The sequence below is a fragment of the Paroedura picta genome, chromosome 2 (genome assembly GCF_049243985.1).
Source record: "Paroedura picta isolate Pp20150507F chromosome 2, Ppicta_v3.0, whole genome shotgun sequence".
In the NCBI taxonomy this organism is placed as follows: domain Eukaryota; kingdom Metazoa; phylum Chordata; class Lepidosauria; order Squamata; family Gekkonidae; genus Paroedura; species Paroedura picta.
In genome coordinates, this window is record NC_135370.1 from 179,182,328 (window position 1) to 179,204,534 (window position 22,207).

The 22,207-nt window shown below is 47.2% G+C and overlaps 1 protein-coding gene and 1 non-coding gene across 2 annotated transcripts; one reads left to right on the forward strand and one right to left on the reverse strand.

Annotated features, from left to right (window-relative positions):
- Positions 1 to 815: 815 nt before the first annotated feature.
- Positions 816 to 18,104, reverse strand: PSMA3 (proteasome 20S subunit alpha 3). The gene is made up of 11 exons (XM_077323978.1): positions 17,954 to 18,104; positions 13,488 to 13,570; positions 11,356 to 11,479; positions 9,470 to 9,571; positions 8,629 to 8,702; positions 8,168 to 8,240; positions 5,991 to 6,056; positions 4,453 to 4,499; positions 2,295 to 2,362; positions 1,309 to 1,373; positions 816 to 989 (listed from the first exon to the last, which is right to left on the reverse strand). Exons 1-11 carry the CDS (start codon positions 17,972 to 17,974, stop codon positions 945 to 947), a joined length of 768 nt encoding a protein of 255 aa, XP_077180093.1. The 5' UTR covers positions 17,975 to 18,104; the 3' UTR covers positions 816 to 944.
- A 155-nt stretch (positions 18,105 to 18,259) lies between these two features.
- On the forward strand, positions 18,260 to 18,332 carry TRNAK-CUU (transfer RNA lysine (anticodon CUU)). Its single transcript has one exon. It is a non-coding gene; the product is annotated as a tRNA-Lys (tRNA).
- The last annotated feature ends 3,875 nt before the right edge of the window (positions 18,333 to 22,207 follow it).

Sequence of the window (22,207 nt, forward strand, 5' to 3'; positions counted from 1 at the left end):
ACAAAACCCACACTCTAGTAACCTTGTACAAGAAGGAAGGCATGGAAAGCTATAAACAAGGGTCCTTGAGGCTTGGCGGGGGGGGGGGGGGGGAGACGCACAGTGGCTGCAGTGTCTGGGAGCTGCTGGCCTGCTCCTGTGTACACTCTTCTATTTGGGGTAGGATTTACTCTTCCTCCCCCTCCCCCAATATATTAAGTTTTCAGATTTTTGGCTTTATTATCTTTAACCGCTCCTGGTGGAGCGGAAGAAATAAAACAGTAAGGGCCCCCAGGGCAGGCCCTGTCCGGGATGAGGAAGGGTGCCGATAGGCCCCTTCCCCTGGACTGACAAGCCGCCTCCCGATTGGGCCCTCTGCTTGTCAGTCCAGCCCCAAACTGCCAATCAGCAGCCGCGCTGTGGCTGTTTTCCCGGACTACAACCAATTGGGAGGCGTGAAGCCTCAAGATCGGGGGGGGGGGGGGGGGAGAGGAAAAAAGCTCCCCGGGGCCTGGAGAGCTTTTTTCAAGATCGGGGGGGGGGGGGGGGGAGAGAGGAAAAAGCTCCCCAGGCCCCTAGCGCCTGCTGAATTTTGGTTTCAACGGGCTCTACTACTAGTTACTATTATAATTTATTAGATTTCTAGCCCACTGCTCTTTGAGACCGGCTCGCGGCAGGTTATACAAAAGTCCTATCAAAAAGGTTGGGCCAACCGATGGTCATATCACATGCAGGTGGCTTTAGAGCCCAGCCGGATTCTGGCTTTAACCCCCCGGCCGAGCCCCTTGTGCCAGAAGTGAGCTTTCAGAAATCAAAGATGCTTTCACAAACCACAATTGGAAAAAAAAGAATTTATTTTAGTGCAAGTTGGTCACGCAAAATATCCTTGCAGCACACACATAATGACAGTACGTAAACAGCCTGCAGTGGAGATTAAAACATCTGCATCTTAAAGTAACAATGTGTTACATGTTTTCATCGTCTGATTCATCCTCTTCCTTCAGAGACTCCTGTAAAAACCGAAATTAGAAGATCAGTTCCTTCCCTATGGAGTTATGCCCCTCCAACTCTCCACAGCTTGTGGTCAGAGACCAGGCGTGACTGTGAGTTCCCACTTCAGAAAGGTACACAAATCTTCAAGTAGCCAAAAGGTCTCTAGTGGGTCTAACTAAAAGCATTTTGATCTGGAGTCCTACATCTTTTGCCAAACCCAGTTACTCCGGAAGGAATTGAGAGGAGAGCCAGCCTCCCTTCCCTCCCTTCCCCAACAAAGAAACCAGGACAGTATTTGCAACTTGCCTAGGCAGGGTGTGGTACTTCCATGCTTACCTTGGCATATTTCTCTGCCTCTTCCTTAACATCTTTTGGGACAATTTCATGTTTTCCCTTTGTTACTGTGAATATACAGAGATTTCATTATTTGAATATTTTTATACCACCACTCCCCAAAAATCACTCTGCCATACCAACATAAATCATTTAAAATATTCCTCAAAATGCCTGAACACCCCACCCACCAGCCAAATGCCTAAGCAACAATGGTTCAGCCGAGGAAAGGGCTTTGCAAAATCAGGGCACTATAGGCAAGAAAACCTGATGTTTCGAATTTTATAAACTGTGTTGGTTTCTGCAGAGCCACTTCTGTTTCAACCTTTCTCAATACAGCCCACAACCCCAATGCTTTTTAGAAGAGGAACTAGGTTGTTTTACCCTGCTCTTTAGAAGAAGAGTTGGTTCTTATCTGCTGCTTTTCTCTACTCTAAGGAGTCTCAAAGTGGCTTACATTCACCTTCCCTTTCTTCTCCCCACAACAGACACCCTGTGAGGTGGGTGAGGCTGAGAGAGCACTGAGATTATAGAAGAAGAAGAGCTGGTTCTTATATGCCGCTTTTCTCTACCTGAAGGAGTCTCAAAGCGGCTTACATTCACCTTCCCTTTCCTCTCCTCACAACAGACACCCTGTGAAGGGAGGGGAGGCTGAGAGAACCCTGATATTCCTGCTCGGTGCAGAATAGCTTTAGCAGTGCTGTGGCAAGCCCGAGGTCACCCAGGTGGCTGCATGTGGTAGAATGCGGAATCAAACCCGGCTTGTCAGATTTAGAAACCTGTGCTCCTCACCACACCAAACTGGCTCTCCTTTTTACTTTTTATTTCCTGAAGGAGTGAGTCTCAAAGCAGCTTACGTTTGCCTTTCCTCCCTCTCCCCATAACAGACACTCTGTTAAGTAGGTGAGACTGAGGGAACTCTCTCTCACATACACCTAAACGCCAACAGTAGAAGAAATGGAGCAATCAGGATACGATCAAATACCTACTTTCTCCAACCCAGCTGAGTTCAAGTTCAAAAGCTTTATCTTTTACTTCATCGTGGACTATGTAGATTCTAGAAATATGAAATGGGGAGAAGGAGAAGAGTCGTCAGCCAAAGATTGACGAAGAGGCAAAACAGCATTAGCCACACACCTCCACCTTTGGAAAGACATTAAACCAGCAGTGTTTCCACATATACTGAAAAAACAGCGAGTTGAGACATTTAGACAAGCACATAGGACTTCATATTGCAAAACGGAATCTCAGAATTTCTGGGCTCCATTTGCTTTCACATGGGGGGGTTCAAAGTTATGGAACTGTCGGTCCTATCTTACTGGTTCAAGGCTCTTAACCTAGAACAGGCTTTCTCAAGCAGGATGGTTTCAACGCCTGAGATATATATATATCTCATTTATGATGGCCACCATATTCTGCATGATCACATCACTTCAGGGGTTTCTCAAAGCCTGAAGAATATTTCAGGGGTTTTCTCAACGGTAAAAAGGCTGACCTAGGCATGGTAAATTGTATCCAGTTATATAGATTCAGGACTTCTTAGTTCAAATAGTCACTACGTCAAGGGCAGAAGTAAAGATTTAGTGCACTTTGTAATACATACATATATTTTAATTCATTGCTCATAATTTTTTTTACCCAGCTTGGTTGCTTCCCAAAATTTCCTCATGCTAGAAGGAATTTAACAGTTGGGTTGCCTGCCCAAGGAGGTCCGGAAAGCTCCCTCCTCTCCTTACAAAAGCTTTAAAGAAATGAAGGTAGAGTTGGATGGTGGGCCTTTGTTCGGGAATTGACCACGAGTGAAAAACAACTTGACTGAACCTCACCACGAGTTGTTGTTAAGTGCGAAGTCGTGTCCAACCCATCGCGACCCCATGGACAATGATCCTCCAGGCCTTCCTGTCCTCTACCATTCCTACACCACGAGTAGTAACTCACAAAAGGTCTACAAATGTTAATCTTTCAGCTGCTACTGGACTTCTACTCTTTAGTGGGCAATGGCTCCTACCTTGCCCCAAATCTTCTTTATGTATCACTGATGGTCCAAATCCTACAGCCCCAAGAGAAACCAGGCTGGATCAGGCCAATGGTCCATCTGTGTGACACAGTGGCTTAATCCCAGGGACCATCAGGAGGCCCACCAATGGGGCCAGAACACCAGAAGCTTTCCCACTCTTGCCCCCCAAGCTCTAAGAAGACAGAGCCCCACTGCCCCAGACGGAGCGTTCCATTCTAGACCTTGTGGTTTAAAGTAGGGGTAGTCAACCTGTGGTCCTCCAGATGTCCCTGGACTACAAATGCTGGCAGGGGCTCATGGGAATTGTAGTCCATGGACATCTGGAGGACCACAGGTTGACTACCCGTGGTTTAGAGCCACTGATGGGCCTCATGAAAGCTGACACCCTGCCACAAACGTCATACATCTTTATGGTGCTGCTGGAATTTTGCTCTTTTCTACTGTGTATTTAGAGACGGCGCATATGCCACAGATAGGCAGGCCCGTACAACTACATGGCAGAAACCCAAGTATCTTCACTGATACCTACATACAAAGCTGAATTCATCCTCAAAATAGGAAACAATGCTCATTTAGTACATTCTGAGAGATGGCTTCTGAACTCAATTCATAGCCCACGAAAAGCACGTGAAAATACAGGGTAAGAATTGTGACCTCAGATTGGTTTCAGCCCCAACAGGACTCAGATCAGGGTTTAAGGAGACATCTCATTCATTTCCTCTGCAGCCTCAAGAGTGCTGCCTTCTGTCCCCACTCAGACAAAAGGAGCAGAAACTTAACATTTTATTTATATTCCTTCTTTGTATCCAGCCTTTGTCCCCAGGGAGGACCCAAAGTAACTTACATTGTTCTCCCCTATCCTCCTAACAACCCTGTAAGGTAGGCTCAGCTGCATGTGACTGGGCCAAGCCAGTTTCCATGGCATGAGCAGAGATTCAAACCTGGGTCTCCCAGTTGCTACTCCTAACCACTGCACCACATTGGTTCTCCATTACATTACAGCTTAACAGACAAAAACTCTCTCTTTCAAGAGGGAGCAGGCAGGTTTCCTTCCAAGTGAGAGCCAGCCGACTCGCAGAGCCTGTCGAGGAGGAGTGGACAGTCCCCCCCCCCCCCGGAAACACACTTACATTTTTGCCACTTCTTTAACAGCATCCCGGCAGGTCATGTCTTTCATCTGTGGGCAAACAGGTAAGGTTAGTGTTTGATCACACGATGGGGAGAGGCATAAACGCAGGAGGCTGCATGCTACCGGGTGACGGAGCAATGTCAGTAAGGTATCTTGCTCAGGACACTTATAGCCACACATAACAATCCTTAACAGTCATTATTTAGAAGAAGAGTTGGTTCTTATATTCCACTTTTCTCTACCCAAAGGAGTCTCAAACCGGTTTACAATCATCTTCCCTTTTCTCTCCCCACAACAGATATCCTGTGAGGGAGGTGAGGCTGAGAGAGCTCTGAGATTACTGAAAAAGAAGAAGAGTTGGTTCTTATATGCCACTTTTTTCTATCCAAAGGAGTCTCAAAAGCGGCTTACAACTGCCTTCCCTTTCCTCTCCCCACAACAGACACCCTGTGAGGTGGGTGAAGCTGAGAGAGCCCTGATATTACTGAAGAAGGGCTGGTTCTTATATGCCACTTTTCTCTACCTGAAGGTGTTTCAAAAGCGGCTTACAATTACTTTCCCTTTCCTCTCCCCATAACAGACAGACACCCTGTGAGATGGGTGAGGCTGAGAGAGCCCTGATATTCCTGCTCTTTCAGAACAGCTTTCTCAGGGCTGCATGTCCAAGGTCACCCAGCTGGCTGCATGTGGAGGAGTGGGGAATAATACCCAGCTCGCCAGATTAGAAGTACGTGCTCCTAATCATTACACCGAGTTGGCTGTATAAAGCACGATCAAAATGCAAGTTACTCTATAGAGTACAATAGTTCCTTGGCCTGAGGAGGCACTAATCTAACATCAGTAAGCAAGGGGGAGGGGGGGTGAAAAAAAGAGAAGTACATTAAATACAAACCCATCAAACCTCCTTGAGTCATCAAAGTCAATACTGTCTGCTAAGACTGACAGTGGGTCTCCAGGGTCTTTTGCATCACCTGCTCCCAGACCCTGCGACTTCATGCATATCAAGCAGATGCTCTGCCACTGAGCCACAACGCCCAACTTCAAACGGTGGAGAGGGACAAGGGTTTGTACACAGAGGAAAAGGTAAATTTTACCAAGGTGTCATGTACTCTAGTCCAGCAGCAGTCAACCTGTGGTCCTCCAGATGTCCATGGACTACAATTCCCATGAACCAACTCTTCTGCGGCTGCTGGTGGGAATTGTAGTCCATGGACATCTGGAGGACCACAGATTGACTACCCCTGCTCTAGTCCCTCCCGAGTGCCTTCCCTAGAACAGATCTAGGGGAAGGTCCAACTCAGTGTTTGTCAAGTGTTTCTCGGGAGCCAAAGCCTGCCCGAACGGTATGTGGCTACTGCTTGAAACCTAATTGCATCTCAACTCAAGGTCCACTAGAACAGGGGTGGTCAACCTGTGGTCCTCTAGATGTCCATGGACTACAATTCCCATGAGCCCCAGCCAGCATTGGCTCTGAAGGCGACGCTTGCTGTGCTTGCCCAAAAGGGAGACGGCAGCCGATCGGCAGCACCGCAGACCTACCTGGAGTTTTTCGATCTCCGTCTTGGCTGCTTGCCTCGCTTTACCGATGGCACACCCCCAGTAGCCCTAGGAAAGACACAAATGGCAGTCCCCTGATGAAGTCAACTCCCTTGGTTGAGAGGCAAACGCTGTATCGCAAAGGGTCATGCTCAAACACGCGCGGAGGGCAACGCAAAGCAATGGAGCAGCATATATATATATTATATATATTTACAGTATTTGCTGGCATATAAGACTACTTTTCCCCCCTGAAAAACATGGCTCCAATTGGGGGGGTCGTCTTATATGCCGGGTGCACTTCAGTTGAGATAGACATAGATGCCCATAGTGGCCCATAGTACTGTAATGTAATGTAACAAACTCTATATTTTGAGTGGAAATGTTGGGGGGTGGTCTTATATGCCCAGTCGTCTTATACGCCGGCAAATACGGTATATAATATATGCGTTCAGCAGCAAGGCCTTAAAACTCAGCAGCATGACAGAGCAAGACCAAGCCAGGAGGAGGAGCTGTGGCCTATCATACACAGACCCCTCTGGCTGGTGGGCTTCTGTGAACACACAAAGCTTATTTATCCTCAATCAGGCTCTTGGTCCATCAAGGTCTGTATTGTCTACTCAGACTGGCAGCGTCTCTCCAGCATCTCAGGCCGAGATCTTATCACCAGCTGCCAGAGCCTTAAGCTGGAGATGCTGAGGATTGAACTTGGGACCTCCTGCATCCCAAGCAGATGCTCTTCCCCTAAGCCACAGCCCCTCCCTAATAAATATGAACACAGGAAAGCTGATTCTGCTAAGCCAGACCGTTGGTCTATCAAGGGCAGTCCCATCAGCGTCTGCCTGGTCCTTCTAACTGGGGATTGAACCTTCTGCATGCCAAGCAGAGGTTCTGCCGTACATATCACATCAATCCGATTATGGAGAAGAGCTTTGGAATTAGCAGCCAGCCTGCCAAAGGCATCAAGTTGGTTCACAGCAGCTCGACTTAAGCGAAGAGCTACACTAGAAGACAGGTGGCAGCCATCATGAGGGTTAGTGTGGCAGAAGATCCTTCAAACTGCAGTGAGGCAGAAAGGGGTCTAGTGATTGGATTTTATGTACAATGTACAGGAGGGTTCATGTCTCATAGGTGCTAAGCATTGGAGCTTAAGCACATAAAGAAGTTGGCTTTTATACCCCACTTTATCTGAAGGCGTCTCAAAGCGACTTACCTCCCTCTCCCCGCAACAGGCACCCTGTGAGGAAGAGAGGGCTGAGAGAGCCCTTGTGTTTCTGTTCTGTGAGAATAGCACTATCAGGGCTGTAATGAGCCCAGGTCACCCAGCTGGCTGCACGTGGAGGAGACTCAAACCCAACTTGCCAGAGTGGAAGCTGCCACTCCATCAAGTTGGGAAACATGCCATCGTCCTTGAAGTTTTTGTTCAGTAGACAGGCCTGCTTGCAATACACTTTCCCCTTTGTGCCAACCAAGCCGATAACCTTTTAACTTTTGTCCATATTATTATTATTATTATCCTTTAATTTATATCCTGCCTCCCCCTGGAGGCTCCAGGCAGGTCACATAAAACCAGTCCCCTAAACACAGTAATAAGAATAAAACATAGTACATTAATCAGAACAAGGCAAGACAAGAATGGCAGCAAGGTTCATGCAAACAAACACAATTTCCATAACCCCACTAAAAGGAAAAAAAAGGGGGGGGGGCTGATGGCACACGCAACCGCCACATTTGTGAGGGGGGGGGGAGGAGAATCTCCCTTGCCTCAACCAAAAGCCTGGCGGAAGAGCTCCGTATTGCAGGCCCTGCAGAATGCTGAAAGTTCCCACAGGGCCCGCAGCTCTTCCGGGAGCTCATTCCTCCAGGTCGGGGCCAGGATCGAAAAGGCCCTGGCCCTGGTCGAGGCCAGGCGAGCTTGCTTGGGGCCGGGAATGACCAATAGGTTAGCTCCTGCAGAGCGTAGGGCCCTGTGGGGGGGTATAGGGGGATATGCATCCTTTACAACACCCCTCCTGCCATTTGGACTGTAATGGCTCAGAGCTCTCCATTCCTGCTCACGTCTGACAAAAGAAAGGCCAACTCTCAAAAGCATATACCCTAAGAATCCCCGTTGGCCTCTAAAGTGCAGCCGGTTTAGAATCTGTTTATATCAATATTGGATAGCTGTATTTGATACTCACATATGAAACGCCAGACGGATCGATCATGTAGAGCTGTGAGCCATCGTCCTCGTCATAAGAGCCCAACATGAAGCTGGAAAGGGGGAGGGGGAGATATTATTATTTCAATTTATTATCCACCACTTCCAAGTGGCTCGTGGCAGGTTACAATAGTCTGAATAAAATCTCCAATAAGACTCCCCTTAAAACCCCAGACGTAAAAGCACAGAGATCCATAATCACTAATCAAGAAAAGATATGGCAGAAAAACCCATTCAAGCAATCAATCCAGTCTCCCCACTAGCAATCTCATAAAGGGAGGGGGGAAGAGGGGGGCAGTTGGTCCCTGTAGCCACCATACACAATTGCCAGTCCGAGAAAACTACAGCACGATCCACACAAAGGGATTGCTGGCAGAAGGCAACAATTCCCACAAGGGACAAAAATGGCCAATAAAAGGTTTTATATAAATAAATATATACCTGCAACCAAAAGGTCGGACAGCACTGTACAGCGTGTAGGCGTGCACATACATGGCCACGCGGTCTGCGAGATGCTACAGGACATAGAGGGGAGATAAATCAAAGGCTTTTTAATATATATTATTATTAGATTTCTATACTGCCTATCCCACACACAAATACATAAAAATATACATATACACACATATATACATATATGCACACACACACACACACACACACATACATACATACATACATACATACATACATATATATATATATATATATATATATATACACAGAGTTAAAATTTAAGAAGGTTGGTTCTTATATGCCGCTTTTCTCTACCCGAAGGAGTCTCAAAGTGGCTTACGGTCGCCTTCCTTTTCCTCTCCCCACAACAGACACCCTGTGAGGGAGGGGAGGCTGAGAGAGCTCTGATATCACTGAAGAAGAAGAAGAGTTGGTTCTTATATGCTGCTTTTCTCTACCCGAAGGAGTTTCAAAGTGGCTTACAGTCACCTTCCTTTTCCTCTCCCCTCAACAGACACCCTGTGAGGTAGGTGAGGCTGGGGGAGCCCTTATATTACTGGAGAAGAAGAAGAGTTGGTACTACTTCTCGGACAGTGCCCTGGCGAGCCCAAGGTCACCCACCCAGTAAATGATATTTAAAGCAGTTAAAACGGTGGTAAAATGACTTTTAATTAATTAACCTCTAGTGGGCTGTTAATTAGTGGGCTAATTAACTTTCAGTGAGGTGTATATAAAAGGCAATCCATTCTATTTATTTAAACATTTCTAGTTCAAGGCAGCTGTGAATCAGTGACAAGAAAAGGTATCAGCAGGAGCAGAAACCTACTTTGAGCGGAATATTATAACCATAGTTGGATCTAAAGTTCGAAGCTTCTTCCCTCGCTATGTCGGCCAGAGATCGAGCGTCTGCCAGGAGTCCTGCTACTGCCTGAAACAAAGAGCATCCGCGTCTCAAAACAAAGTCAAAACAGGACTCTCAAGAAACGAAACAGCCCAGTATCACCAAGCTTCGGTCTATGAGTTATCCTTTACATCAGCCACGTGATTACCAAACACATGTCTCCAGAACTGGAAAAACTAGTAGTGCCACACCCACGACCTGAGGCCTCATACATTTTCTGGTTGTGAGCCAAAATTTACGAAGCTGCATTAGCCAAGTCTGGCCACTGGGGATGTACATTAGGCTATTCCAAGCTGGGAAAATGTTAGAAAAGTACCTGATTCGTATTTTCTGGTTATTCTTTCAAGCTGGATATAGATCAGGCTGAATATCGGCTATCCAAAATGGCTAACTCTGAAAAATCCCAAAATATTTCTGATAGCCGAAGTTAAAAGGAGTTTAAAGGGATTGCTGTCCCTTTGCATTCTGGGTGAACTCTCAACTTGAGAGGACTGCTAGCCCTTTAAAATGTCTTGAGAGCTGAAATTGCAGCTTGGTGGAAGCATTTAAAGAAACAACAATCCCTTTAAACACTTTCCCCCACATTGCAAATAATGGGGGGGGGGGACAGAGACAGAGAAATTTTGAAAATTGGGGGGGGGGAGAGTTTGAAGAGAGGCACCAGCAGTCTTGCAGTAAAAATCAGCCCTCTCCCCGAAGCCAAAATTACCCCCAGAATGATTGCCTATGAGAACACTAACTCTGATGGTCCTTATAGGGCAGTTTTTCTCAACTTTTTTCGTAAATACGGTAAACGGGGACCGAACTTGAGTTCTGGGTTCATTAAGGCAGAAGTTCAGCTCCATAACCTGTTTTTCATGAGAGGAACATGCTGGGAGAACGAGCATGGGATAGTGGTTAAAGCGGCCTCTCTCGACTTTTCTACCATTGAAAACCCCCTGAAACATTCTTCAGGCTTCAAGCAGCCCCACAAGTGCCGCGATCATGCAGCATATAGCTGGGAAGCATAGCTGTGGACACGCCCACCCAGGACCCCTCCCCTTCTCACTCCCACCAGGCCCATCAGTGGCCGGTTTTGGACGGGTGGGTGCGTTGACGTGACCGTATGTGGTCCTATCACCCAACAAATGTTTAGCGAAATTTTAAAAATCTATTAAAACTAGTTAGCTCCCACCCATCTGGGAAACGCTTCAAGGGCTGTCAAGAAGCCCCAGGGGTTGAGAAATCCCAGGTTGAGGAAGCCTTCTATAGGGTATAATGGTGTAAAAAAAACAAAACTGAAATGCCTGAATATTTACTGAATCTGAAAACCATACCCGTATTAGGATTCTGGAATACTGGGAGATATAGAATTTTATTGGTTTCAAAATACATGAACCCCCAAAATACTGGTTCGTTTTGGGGGTTTTTGCACACCCCTACTGACCACATTCCTCATAATTACTGACAAGGCCGAAAAGATGGAAGTTATCCTGCTTTGTACAGAGGGTTGGACTAGATGACCCAGGAAGTTCTTTCCAACTCTACAATTCTATGATTCTAAATTCCGTCTAAACATCTGGAAGAAGTTCCTGGCAGTTAGAGCAGTTTCTCAGTGGAACAGGCTTCCTTGGGAGGTGGTGGGTTCTCCATCTTTGATGATTTTTAAGCAGGGGCTGGAGAGCCATCTGACGGAGAGGCTGATTCTGTGAAGGCTCAAGGGGGTGGCAGGTGACAGTGGATGAGCGAGAGGGTTGTGAGTGTCCTGCATAGTGCAGGGGGTTGGACTAATGACCCAGGAGATCCTTTCCAACTCTATGATACTAACTCACCATTCCAACATGTCGATCGACATTGAAGAGACGTTTATTGGAGCCTTCTTCATACAGCTTGGAGAGTACTAGTTTTTCTACTCCAAAGACGACACCATCCTTGCACCTTATCCCGATGGCTGTACTGAAAAGAAGTCCCATTGACACCCGTCGATTCACAGTATTGATCACACTTCCCAGTCAGAAGGTGCTCAATGAAGTGTCCAAAAGATAAATGTGAAAGTCAAAGGAAAGCCATTCTGTTAATAATGAAGAAGCTCGTGCATAGATGAAGTCTCTACTGATAAAAAGAGGCTAACCCAGTAATCAAACAAAAGCCCTCATAAAAATGTACATGGGGTTGGACTAGATGACCCAGGAGGTCCCTTCCAACTCTAGGATTCTATGATTCTAAATTCCGTCTAAACATCTGGAAGAAGTTCCTGGAAGTTAGAGCAGTTTCTCAGTGGAACAGGCTTCCTTGGGAGGTGGTGGGTTCTCCATCTGGAGATTTTTAAGCAGAAGCTGGAGAGCCATCTGACTGAGAGGCTGATTCTGTGAAGTTTCAAGGGGGTGGCAGGTGACAGTGGGTGAGCGATAGGGTTGGGGAGTGTCCTGCATAGTGCAGGGGGGAGTGCATAGACGAAGCTCGTGCATAGATGAAGTCTCTATTGATAAAAAGAGGCTAACCCAGTAATCAAACAAAAGCCCTCATAAAAATGTAACTGTCTGCTGTAAAAAATAAGACATACATCTGATATTTCCAAATAGGTGGGAGTTTTTAATAAATTTTTAAAGATCAACCTGCCCTCCCATCCCAAAATGCCCACTGATGGGCCTGGAAGGCAGGATGGGAAGGGGAGGGGCCCTGGCCAGGTAAATATGAGCCTGGGGCCTTCTGCAAACAAGGACTGTGCTTCGCCACTGACACACAGCAATTTCCAATCCCTACAGCCAGCCCCCTTCTCCACTTATGTGCAGTTTCATGCTAGCTGGAGTGTATGAAATAGTATATAGCCACAGGCTGCATCCTGTGTACACTTACCTGGGAAGTGATACCCACTGATACCAGCAAGGCTTTCTTCTAAGAACTCAAGCAAGAAGCAGTGCTTGCTTACAAGATTAAAACGTGGCATTTGCTGTCAGGGGATCTGGTGATGGCCACTGGCACAGATTGTTTTAAAGGAGGATTAGATTCATGGAGTACTATTAGGGGGTACTAGCCTTGGTGACTAAAAGGAACCTCCATCTACAGAGGCAGCAAACCCCCAAGTACTATGATGAATTATCTGGAGAAGGTCTCGGCCTTTATGCCCAATTGTTGGCCCTCCAGAGGAACTGGCTGGCCCCCGTGTGAGACAGGAGGCTGGACTAGATGTACCCAGCAGGGCTTCTCTGATGTCCTTAGGAAGGCCTTGGCCTCTCTGCCCTGTTGTTGGCCCCCCAGAGGAACTGCTTGGCCCCTGTGTGGGACAAGATGCTGGATTAGACAGACACCTGGTCTGATCCAGCAGACTCAGAAGGACATAATTCTGCCCACAACTGCATGGTGATTTACTTGGAAGTAGATCCCACTGAATGTGGCAATGGTATTTTGTCTCCCCCCCCCCCCCCTCTCCATCTATATGTCAGGACTGGCTGACCACCTAAAGGTGCAGCCCTGTTCATATTGCCGACCGCAGCAAATTAACTCCATTTCACTTTTAATGGAGAAAAACTACAATCTAAATGGGGCCTTGAGGGACCCACTTTTGAAGGAACGCATGCATGAGATTAGGCTGTAAGGTAGCAGTCTAAAATGTGTTCACTTGGAAATAAAATTAATTGGACGCTCTTCCAAGTAAACATGCTGCAAGGGCAACATCACTCCTGGTTTTCAAGCTTATGGGGTCTATGAAATCCAAACACAGATGCAAGTGAGGAAGGGCCACAGCCTACGAACAGAAGTATGGGTTTGGAAACCCCAGAAATCCAGCCCAGGGCAACTGCCAGTCAGAACATACAGCTCTGGGCTAGATGGATCGGCAATGGTCTCCCTTGGCATAAAGCAGGTCCACACGCTCTTTGAGGAAGATTAGCAATATTTCCTTCCACTATTGGCATCTCTCATTATTTTGCAGTGGCAGACCAACAGAAACAGTAATTACTCTTACCTGCTGTTCTCCACCGCTTTCATGGCATACTCAACTTGAAACACTCTGCCATCTGGAGAAAACGTAGAGGCCGACAGGTCATACTGTAAAAGAGGAATACGCACTATGAATAATTTAGAAACAACGACTGGCGCCTGAAGATAGCAGACACTGAGCCCATTAGCTTACTCTGCTTGACATGCAGTAGGTCCCAGATTCAATTCCTGGCGGCAGGTGATGGGAAAGACCTCAACCTGAGACCCTGGAGAGCCACTGCTGGTCGGAGTAAATACTGTCTTAAATGAACCAAGGGCCTCACTCAGCTTAAAGCAGCTTCATGCGAGTTCATAAGTGTTGTGCATAGTTCTTTCCCAGCATTAGAACACACATACAAAAAGACTCTGAAATGCTGTGTGTTTTGGGTAGTCAAATTCTAGCTACAATCTTATGCTTTGGGAGCAAAAAGGAAACTTAAATACGGTGTTTTTTAGAGCAATAAAAAACAGTTTTATGCAAAAGATGTAAACAAAGATACCTTGGTGATTGTATTAAGCAGTTAGTAGATACGTGATGCCCAGAAAGAAGTCAGAAAAAATCCTCCCCCCTGACTTTTGGGGGGAAGATCTGGAGAAACTCTTATGCTCTTGCTTTTTGTAGAAAACTAAACGTATTTAAACTTGTCATAAATGCAATTCTGTGTTCTACAATGTAATTCTACAGAGGGTGTACTTCATGTAACTAAAATCACAAAACAGGTTTAGGCTAATAGGAAAGAATTGCTCGTATTTTGATTTTGCTTCCCCATTTTGCTTCCCCCATGATTTCATTTTCTAGAAACTGTTTATCTCTAGCAGTTAGTATATGCTTTTGATTTCAGGAACACCTTCAGCACACAAATTAAAATTAAATTAGCAGATGGCCTTTGTGAAGTTAAATGGCTTTCACTCAAATCATTATACCCTGTGCGCAATTCAAGGAGCACAGGAAACAAAAAATTGCCCTCGATACACTCTTGAGCAGTGGTCCCCAACCTTTTTGAGGCTGGGGACCGGCAGGGCAACTGCCCGCCTGCGCATGCCATGTATGCGCGCCTGCGCCTTGCGCATCCGAAATAGCACATGCGTGGCACGCCACGCATGCGCAATTTTGGCCGCACATGCCGCATGTGCACATGCACGGCCTGGTCGCGCATATGCAATGCGCGGCCCTGATTCCCTCTCCCCCCCTCCTGCAGTAAGAAGCTTCCCGGGCCGCAAGCTTGCGGCCTGGGAAGTTTTTTACTGCTGGGGGGGGGTGCGGGGAGAGGTTGGGGATCACTAGTCTTGAGGATGGGATGCTTTGCACAGCAATGTAATTCAATGCAGAGCTACTGCAGAATAAACCCACTGATTTCAGCAGCCTTCTGCTGGATTAACTTCATACGGGACTGAGCTGATAAAGGCTCATCTCAGCACTTTACACAATTACTGCCAATAAAAACAGCTCACAACTCACTCTCCCGCTGGTAATGTTTACCAAAAATAACCACATGACGCGACACTATACTACAAGTACCCCAATCCCCACAAATGGCAGTCGAATTATCCGTGGGAAGAGGCACAGGACTGTGACTATGGCAACACTGCATGTTGTAAGGTCTACTTACTAGTTGTGTGTTTGAGACCCAGAGAGCCAGAAACATAGACACTAACATTTCAAAGTGCTTCTGCTTGATTTCCTTGTGCAGATATCAATGTTATACTGGCTTAAGGAGTTCTATCCATTTTTGGCAAGGGACAAACCACCAGTTTAGCATGCTCCCTTTCTTCAGGATGCACAAAAAGAGATTCAAGTGGATAGCTGTGCTGAGGAAGAGTGCTTGCACTCGGAAGCTCACGTTTTGAATAAATCTTTGTCAGTCTTAAAGGTACCACTGGACTCTGATTTTGTTTTGTGGGACAAAGAGAGAGTTCAAGAAATCAAACCAGAAAATGCATAGTCCTTTTACAGCAAAGAAAGCTACCATCCTAGGCTATTCAGAAACAAATGGAATTTGTTCTAAGAAATTGCCCTTGTAATGAAGGCATGGGATGCCATTACCCCTGCAAAATCTTTTCTTCTCTCTCCTGCTCTCAGTTCAGGAATGTCCCTGGGGACCTTTTGATTACACTGGCCAACAGCAGCCTCTGCTGGCCAATCAAGAATGACAGCCTAAGCTCTTAAATTCTCAAAGTTCCCTCTTGCAGTTTTTAGGCCATTTAACTTGTTTTTGCATTGTCAAAACCCCAAGTTTCGTGTGTGGATTTGCAACCATTCATATTCCCATTCATCACACATTCATATTATAACAAATATTAAAGGCTTGATTCAGGTGGGTAGCCATGCTGGCCTGAAACAGTAGAACAAAGTTTGAGTCCAGCATGACCTTTAAGACTAACAAAGTTTTATTCATGGTACTAGTAAGGGAAGCCCATTGCAACTAGGAATACAATGGGCGCTAGGACCCAGGGGACACCGGCAGGTGCAGATCTCTCTCTCAGCAGGAGCCATAGCAGGTAATCAGGGCTGGTTTGCAGTTTGGCAGGGCTCTCTGTGTCTTTGTCTCACACGCTGGCCCCTGCAGTGTTTGAGAGCAAATTGGCTATTGTCCAGGGAGGGAGGGAGCTGTAAGTGCAAAGCTGGCTGCACCCTGATTGGCCCTATTCCAACTTGGACAGCCAGGACACTCTCCACCCCCAGGGCTATTTCACAAATATTAAGAGGAACAATGCAATGGATGGATAAGGAAGAACTGTGCATGTATGTGGAAGCTTACACCTTGAATAAAGCTTTGTTGGCATTAAAGACTTGCAGTTTCCCACTGAGTGTGGTCACACAGCATGGTCAAACACAAGCTTGTCAGAACACTGCTGGTAGTTGTATTGTAAATTTATTACAATCAGTTTGCATCTAAACTGGAGACCAGTATGCATTCATTTGATTATATCCCCCTTTTCTCCCCAGCTGGGATTAAAAGAATCTTAGAACATAGTTTCCCCCATCCTCCAATTTTTTCTCAGTAACTCTGTGAGGCAGGCCAGACTGAGAGTTTGTAATGGTCCAAAGAGAAACAGCAAACTTCCTGGGGTTACAGAATTTGTCCTGCAGCATCATAAAAGTGGCTTTGGATGGACCATAAATCAGGACATGAATGTAAAAGTAAAAGAAATGTCCAGACAGACCTTGTCTAAGTAGGGAGAACGCAAGAAAATTACAATGGAGACATCCCATGCTACTGACAACTAGTGAGTGGGAAAAGGCTATGAAATGAAGCTTAATAAAATGGTCAAAACAGACATTGTCTCTACACTTGTCAAACTACACCAGCCTCCCTCGTTTTTCCTCCTACTTGGCTCCCTCCCCTTACTTTTATACCATCTCTTGTCTGTGTAGCCATCAGAGGATGTTGAGAGTTAGGGGTGTGGGACTGTTTTTTTGTGTTTTAGTATTGTATTTTTGTTTATTACTGTATTATATAGTTATATTATTGTAAACTGCCTCGAGCCCACTGTGGAGGGAAGAAGTATAGTAATTAAATAAGTGACAGATGTCACTTTCCCTCAGGAGTGCCTCACATTTCATACTCCTTCTGCCGTGGCCACTTGTAACTTTTCCAATGCCTAATTCCCTACCCCTATGGCAACTGCAATTTCTCCTATTTACCAAGAGTTGTAAAGGCACCAAGCCTGAGTAACCACCTTATCACAATGCACACAATCAGCTTTTTAATCAATGAGGTCTCTCGGGCTTCCCCCTTTCCTAAACCTCATGTGCATGACTATCGCTTTATAACCCATTCAGATTATTAGTGCAGGCAGCTCTGCTCTGTCATAACAGGCCAAAAAGAAGACCCGCCAGCCAGGCAGCTGCTCCCCAGGGCACCTAACAGTGCGGCATCTCCCAGGAGTTGGGGGACTTTGGAACATGGAGCATCCAAGCCACATCTGCTTCCCCAAAGGTAGATTCGTTTTCCCTTTTCAGCATCCCTTCCCCAATGCCAGGATCCAGAACCTACCAACCCCCTCCCCACTGCCCTAATCCTATTATACATCAGGAGAGCCCTGCTGGGTCAGGCCAGGGATCCATCTGCTCCAGCATCCTGCCTCACACAGGGACCAACCAGCTCCAGACGCCCATGGACTACAATTCCCATGAGCCCAAGCTGGTAATTGTGGTCTATGAACCCCTGGAGGGCCACCGTTTGGACCCCCTCCATCCCTCCCTGCACGCCCCGCCTCTTCCGCTTTCGGTTTCCAGGGTGACTCAGCATCCAACCGGGTCTCCCTCCGCCGGCGCCGGAGGGGTGACGTCAGGCGGCGGCGCGCGACCCCCTCCCCTGCAACCCCAAAGACCCGTATGTAGCCAATGGGAGGGGGCGGAAAGAAGCCCGCGCTTTCCCTTCACCCTCAGAGGCCGCCCTGCCCGCGGCCCGCCTCTTCTTCCCCTCCCGTCTCCTCCGCCCTGCTTACCCCGGTGCCGATGGAGCTCATGGCTGAGGAGACCCGACCGCTCTCGCCCCTCGCCGGCCTTGCCTTCCTCTCCTTTTCCGCTCCCTCAGACGCTCACTCCGACGCCTGCCAACAACACGCGCGCCCATTGGACGCCGCCGGTGACTGGCTGGCCAATCGGAACGGCCCGGCGGGAAGGGCTGCGCGCGCACCCGCAGGAGGGCGCCGAGTCACTGCCGCCGAAACTTCGGGTAGGCTGTTTCAAGGTGGGAGTACGCATGCGTAGAGGGATCATTAAGAAGGCGTCAATCGAGGGTTTCAGCCAGCGCCCGGCTAGCTCAGTCGGTAGAGCATGGGACTCTTAATCCCAGGGTCGTGGGTTCGAGCCCCACGTTGGGCGGATAGGTTTTTTTCTTCTTCTCTAAGATGCATTTTTAATTAATTAGTATTGTCAATGCAGATAAATGAAAGACAAAACAGGGTTTCCAGGTCACGGCAATCCTGGATATTTGGGTGGGTGAGTTTGGAGGGGGGAAGAGCCTCAGTGGGGTATAATGCCACAAAGATCACCTTCCAACAAAGCCATATATTCCTGTGGAATTGATTCCACCCCCTGCAGCTCAGTGGAGGCTGGCAACCTTAAATACTAGCTCCACTTTCCTTTGCGCTTCCGGTTGCTTGAAGGATGTCCCACACTGGAAATACTGAGGTAGTTTGAAGACTAACAGAATTTAATTCCAACGTCAACTTCGGTAGATATCAGATGCTAAATGCATCCCTACAACAGCCCTGTAGAGTGGGACACGAGAACAGCAACAAACGACAGCCCCACAATTGCCCAAACTCCCACATTTTTGCAGGGCCTGCAAAACGGAGCACCTCCACCCAGGCATTGGCTTGAGGCCGACCAACCAACAATATCTGCTGGTCCCCCTCAGGCGTCCCCTTCCATGACTGATATAATTTGACCTTCCTAAGGGTCCTCTCAAAGTTCACATTCCTGCTGAAATATTGCTTCATGTAAACCGCCCAGAGCTGTATGGAAGGGTGATATAAAAATCTAAATAAATAAATGACACTCTGTTTTTAATTAATCCAATTCAGATATTATGAAGTACCAGCAACATAGGCAACGATGGCTGAACGAGACTGTGGCTTGTTCCATTGTGGAGGCTGCAAATCCTCAGATTCATTTTGCAGTATTTAAGGCTGCCAACCTCCAATGACCTCCAGGGGTTGGGGATCGTTCCACAGGAAAAAATTGGCCTTGTTGGAAGGTGATCTTTGTGGCATTGTATCCCTTGGACTGCAAGGCGAACAAACCGGTCAGTCCTAGAGGAGATCAGCCCTGACTGCTCCTTAGAAGGCCAGATCCTGAAGATGAAACTCAAATACTTTGGCCACCTCATGAGAAGGAAGGACTCCCTGGAGAAGAGCCTAATGCTGGAAGCGATCAAGGGCAAAAGAAGAAGGGGACGACAGAGAATGAGGTGGCTGGATGGAGTCACTGAAGCAGTCGGCGTGAGCTTAAATGGACTCTGGGGAATGGTAGAGGACAGGAAGGCCTGGAGGATGATTGTCCATGGGGTCGCGATGGGTCAGACACAACTTTGGACCTAACAACAACAACCCCTCTGAGGCTCTTTCCCTCCCCAAACTCCGCCCACCCAAATATTCAGGATTGCCCTTTTTAGGTGTGACTGTATTATATATGTTTTTCATTTGGTAGCTGCTTGGGTGGCCATTATGGGGGGGAGAAAGGTGAGATATTATTATTGTTATTATTATTATTGATTAGATTTATTTCCTGCCACTCCCCGTAGGCTCATGGCGGGTCACAATAGTCTTATCCCCATTAAAATACCCATTAAAAGACTTTAAAAACAATCCCAACATGGCGGAAGCTCTCATTATTCCTACCCCTAAAGGTAAAGGTATCCCCTGTGCAAGCACCGGGTCATGTCTGACCCTTGGGGTGACGCCCTCCAGCGTTTTCATGGCAGACTCAATACGGGGTGGTTTGCCAGTGCCTTCCCCAGTCATTACCGTTTTACCCCCCAGCAAGCTGGGTACTCATTTTACCAACCTTGGAAGGATGGAAGGCTGAGTCAACCTTGAGCCGGCTGCTGGGATTGAACTCCCAGCCTCATGGGCAAAGCTTTCAGACAGCTGCCTTACCACTCTGCGCCACAAGAGGCTCTTATTCCTACCCCTGCACCTTGTAAAAACATAAAATGAATGAATGATCTTTTTTTACAAAAACACCATGCTGCAGGATAAATGGTCTGGTGGAGGAAGAAGTGAGTGTGCAGCTTAGTAAAAATTAACGGATGTAGTAAGGGGTTGCGGCAGAATGCAATGCGTTAAGTAGAATCTGTTACTAATAGAGTTTCCAGCTCTGGGTAGGGAAATTCTGGGCAATTTGGGGGGAGGGAGAAGTTGGGGGACATCAGTGGAGTATAATGCCATACTATCCTCCCTCTCAAAGCAGACATATTCCCCATAGGAACTTATCTATGTCACCTGGAGATCAGTTATAATTCCAGGAGATCTCCAGGCCCCACCTGGAGGTTGACAACTCCTATTAAAGCCTCTGCCCTTGAACCCTGCCCAGGCTGAGATCTTTGCTTTGGCAGGGATTCCATTTTCTCCTCCTACCAGCAGGTGCCGCTGCTGAGTTAGCCAAACTTTCTGCCTACCACATCTCAACAGAGATCTCCTCACCCTGGCCAAGGTGCAGGGAGGGCAGTGGGGTTCATGTGCCCCCTTCTGTCTGCAGAAATGCTAACGGGCTTTTGAGCCTCACACCCTCACCCAACTGGCTGTCTTCAAGCAGCAGCTGGAAAAATGCTTGCCAGGGATCCTTTTGATCCATCCTGCATTGAGCAGAGGGTTGGACAAGATGGCCGGTTAGGGTGAGGATGGTGAGTTTCCAAGTAGGACTAGTCAAGATGCTTAAGATAAATTCAAGAAGCTTCCTTGCTCATGAAAGCTTCTATCTTGATTAAAACTGTGTTGGTCTTAAAGGTGCCACTAGACTCAAACTTTCGTCAAGATGCTTAAGTATATGAGAACCAGCATGGTTTAGTAGTTTGGAACGGCAGCTTATAATCTGGGGAGCCAGGTTTGATTCCCCTCTCCTACTCCATATGCAAGCAGCTGGGTGACTTTGGACTAGTCACAGCACTGATAAACCTGTTCTGCCTGAGCAGTGATATCAGGGCTCTCTCAGCTTCACCCACCTCGCAGGGTGTCTGTTGTGGAGAAAGGAAGGGAAGGAGAATGTAGGCCGCTTTGAGCCTCCTTTGGGTAGAGAAAAGGAGCATATAAGAACCAACTCTTCTTCTTGGTGTAGTGGTTAAAAGCAGCAGCTTCTAATTGGGAGAGCTGGGTATGATTCCCCGCTCCACTGCAAGCAGCCAGCTGGGTGACCTTGAGTGAGACAAAGTTCTCATAGAGCTGTTGTAACAGAGCAGTTCTGTAAGAGTTCTCTCAGCCCCACCTACATCACAGGGTGTCTGTTGTGGGGAGGGGAAAGGGAAGGTGACTGTAAGATGCTTCGAGAGTTTGAGAAATATTTGATGTCTTTTCAAAACATTTGATTGATTTCCTTTTCTGTATTCTATCAATATTCAGAAATTTAAAGATTATATTAAGAAAAGAAGACTTCACAGGACATTGCAATCCCTTTGACGATGCGCAGCCGCAAGGGCGACGACGGGTCTTCTCCGTCTGCGGTGTGAGAACATCACAAATCATTCCCAGATTTGTGTCGCCCTTGGTGTTGCGGCATCTCCAGGCGCACTGACATGCCTTCCTTCCCACGCTTGGCAAGAAGGGAGGGAAATTCCATCACCACTTTTGCCATTTAGACACACCTGATTCTTCTTCTAACGCGCATTAAAAATGCATCGCCGCCAGGGCAGCAGGAGACAGGCTGAGAACATGAGAAGCTGGTTTCACATGTGCTCACAATGTTCTGGGTCTGAACCGAACAGAATAGGGACTCAGCCCTGCATGGCCACAGAGTGCCGTATCGTTTCTGTGAACATTGTTCATCAGATGCATGGTGGTGCATTCAGTTGTGGATTCCACAACCTTTCCATTGAATCATCACAGGAGAGCCATGGCTCAGTGGGAGAACCTTTGCTTGGCACCCGGAAGGTCCCAGGGTTCAATCCCTGGCATCTCCAGTTCAAAGGACCAGGTGAGAGGATGTGAAAGGCCTCTGGAATTCTGGCGCTGCTGGTGAACTTCCTGATGGCGCCTGTATTT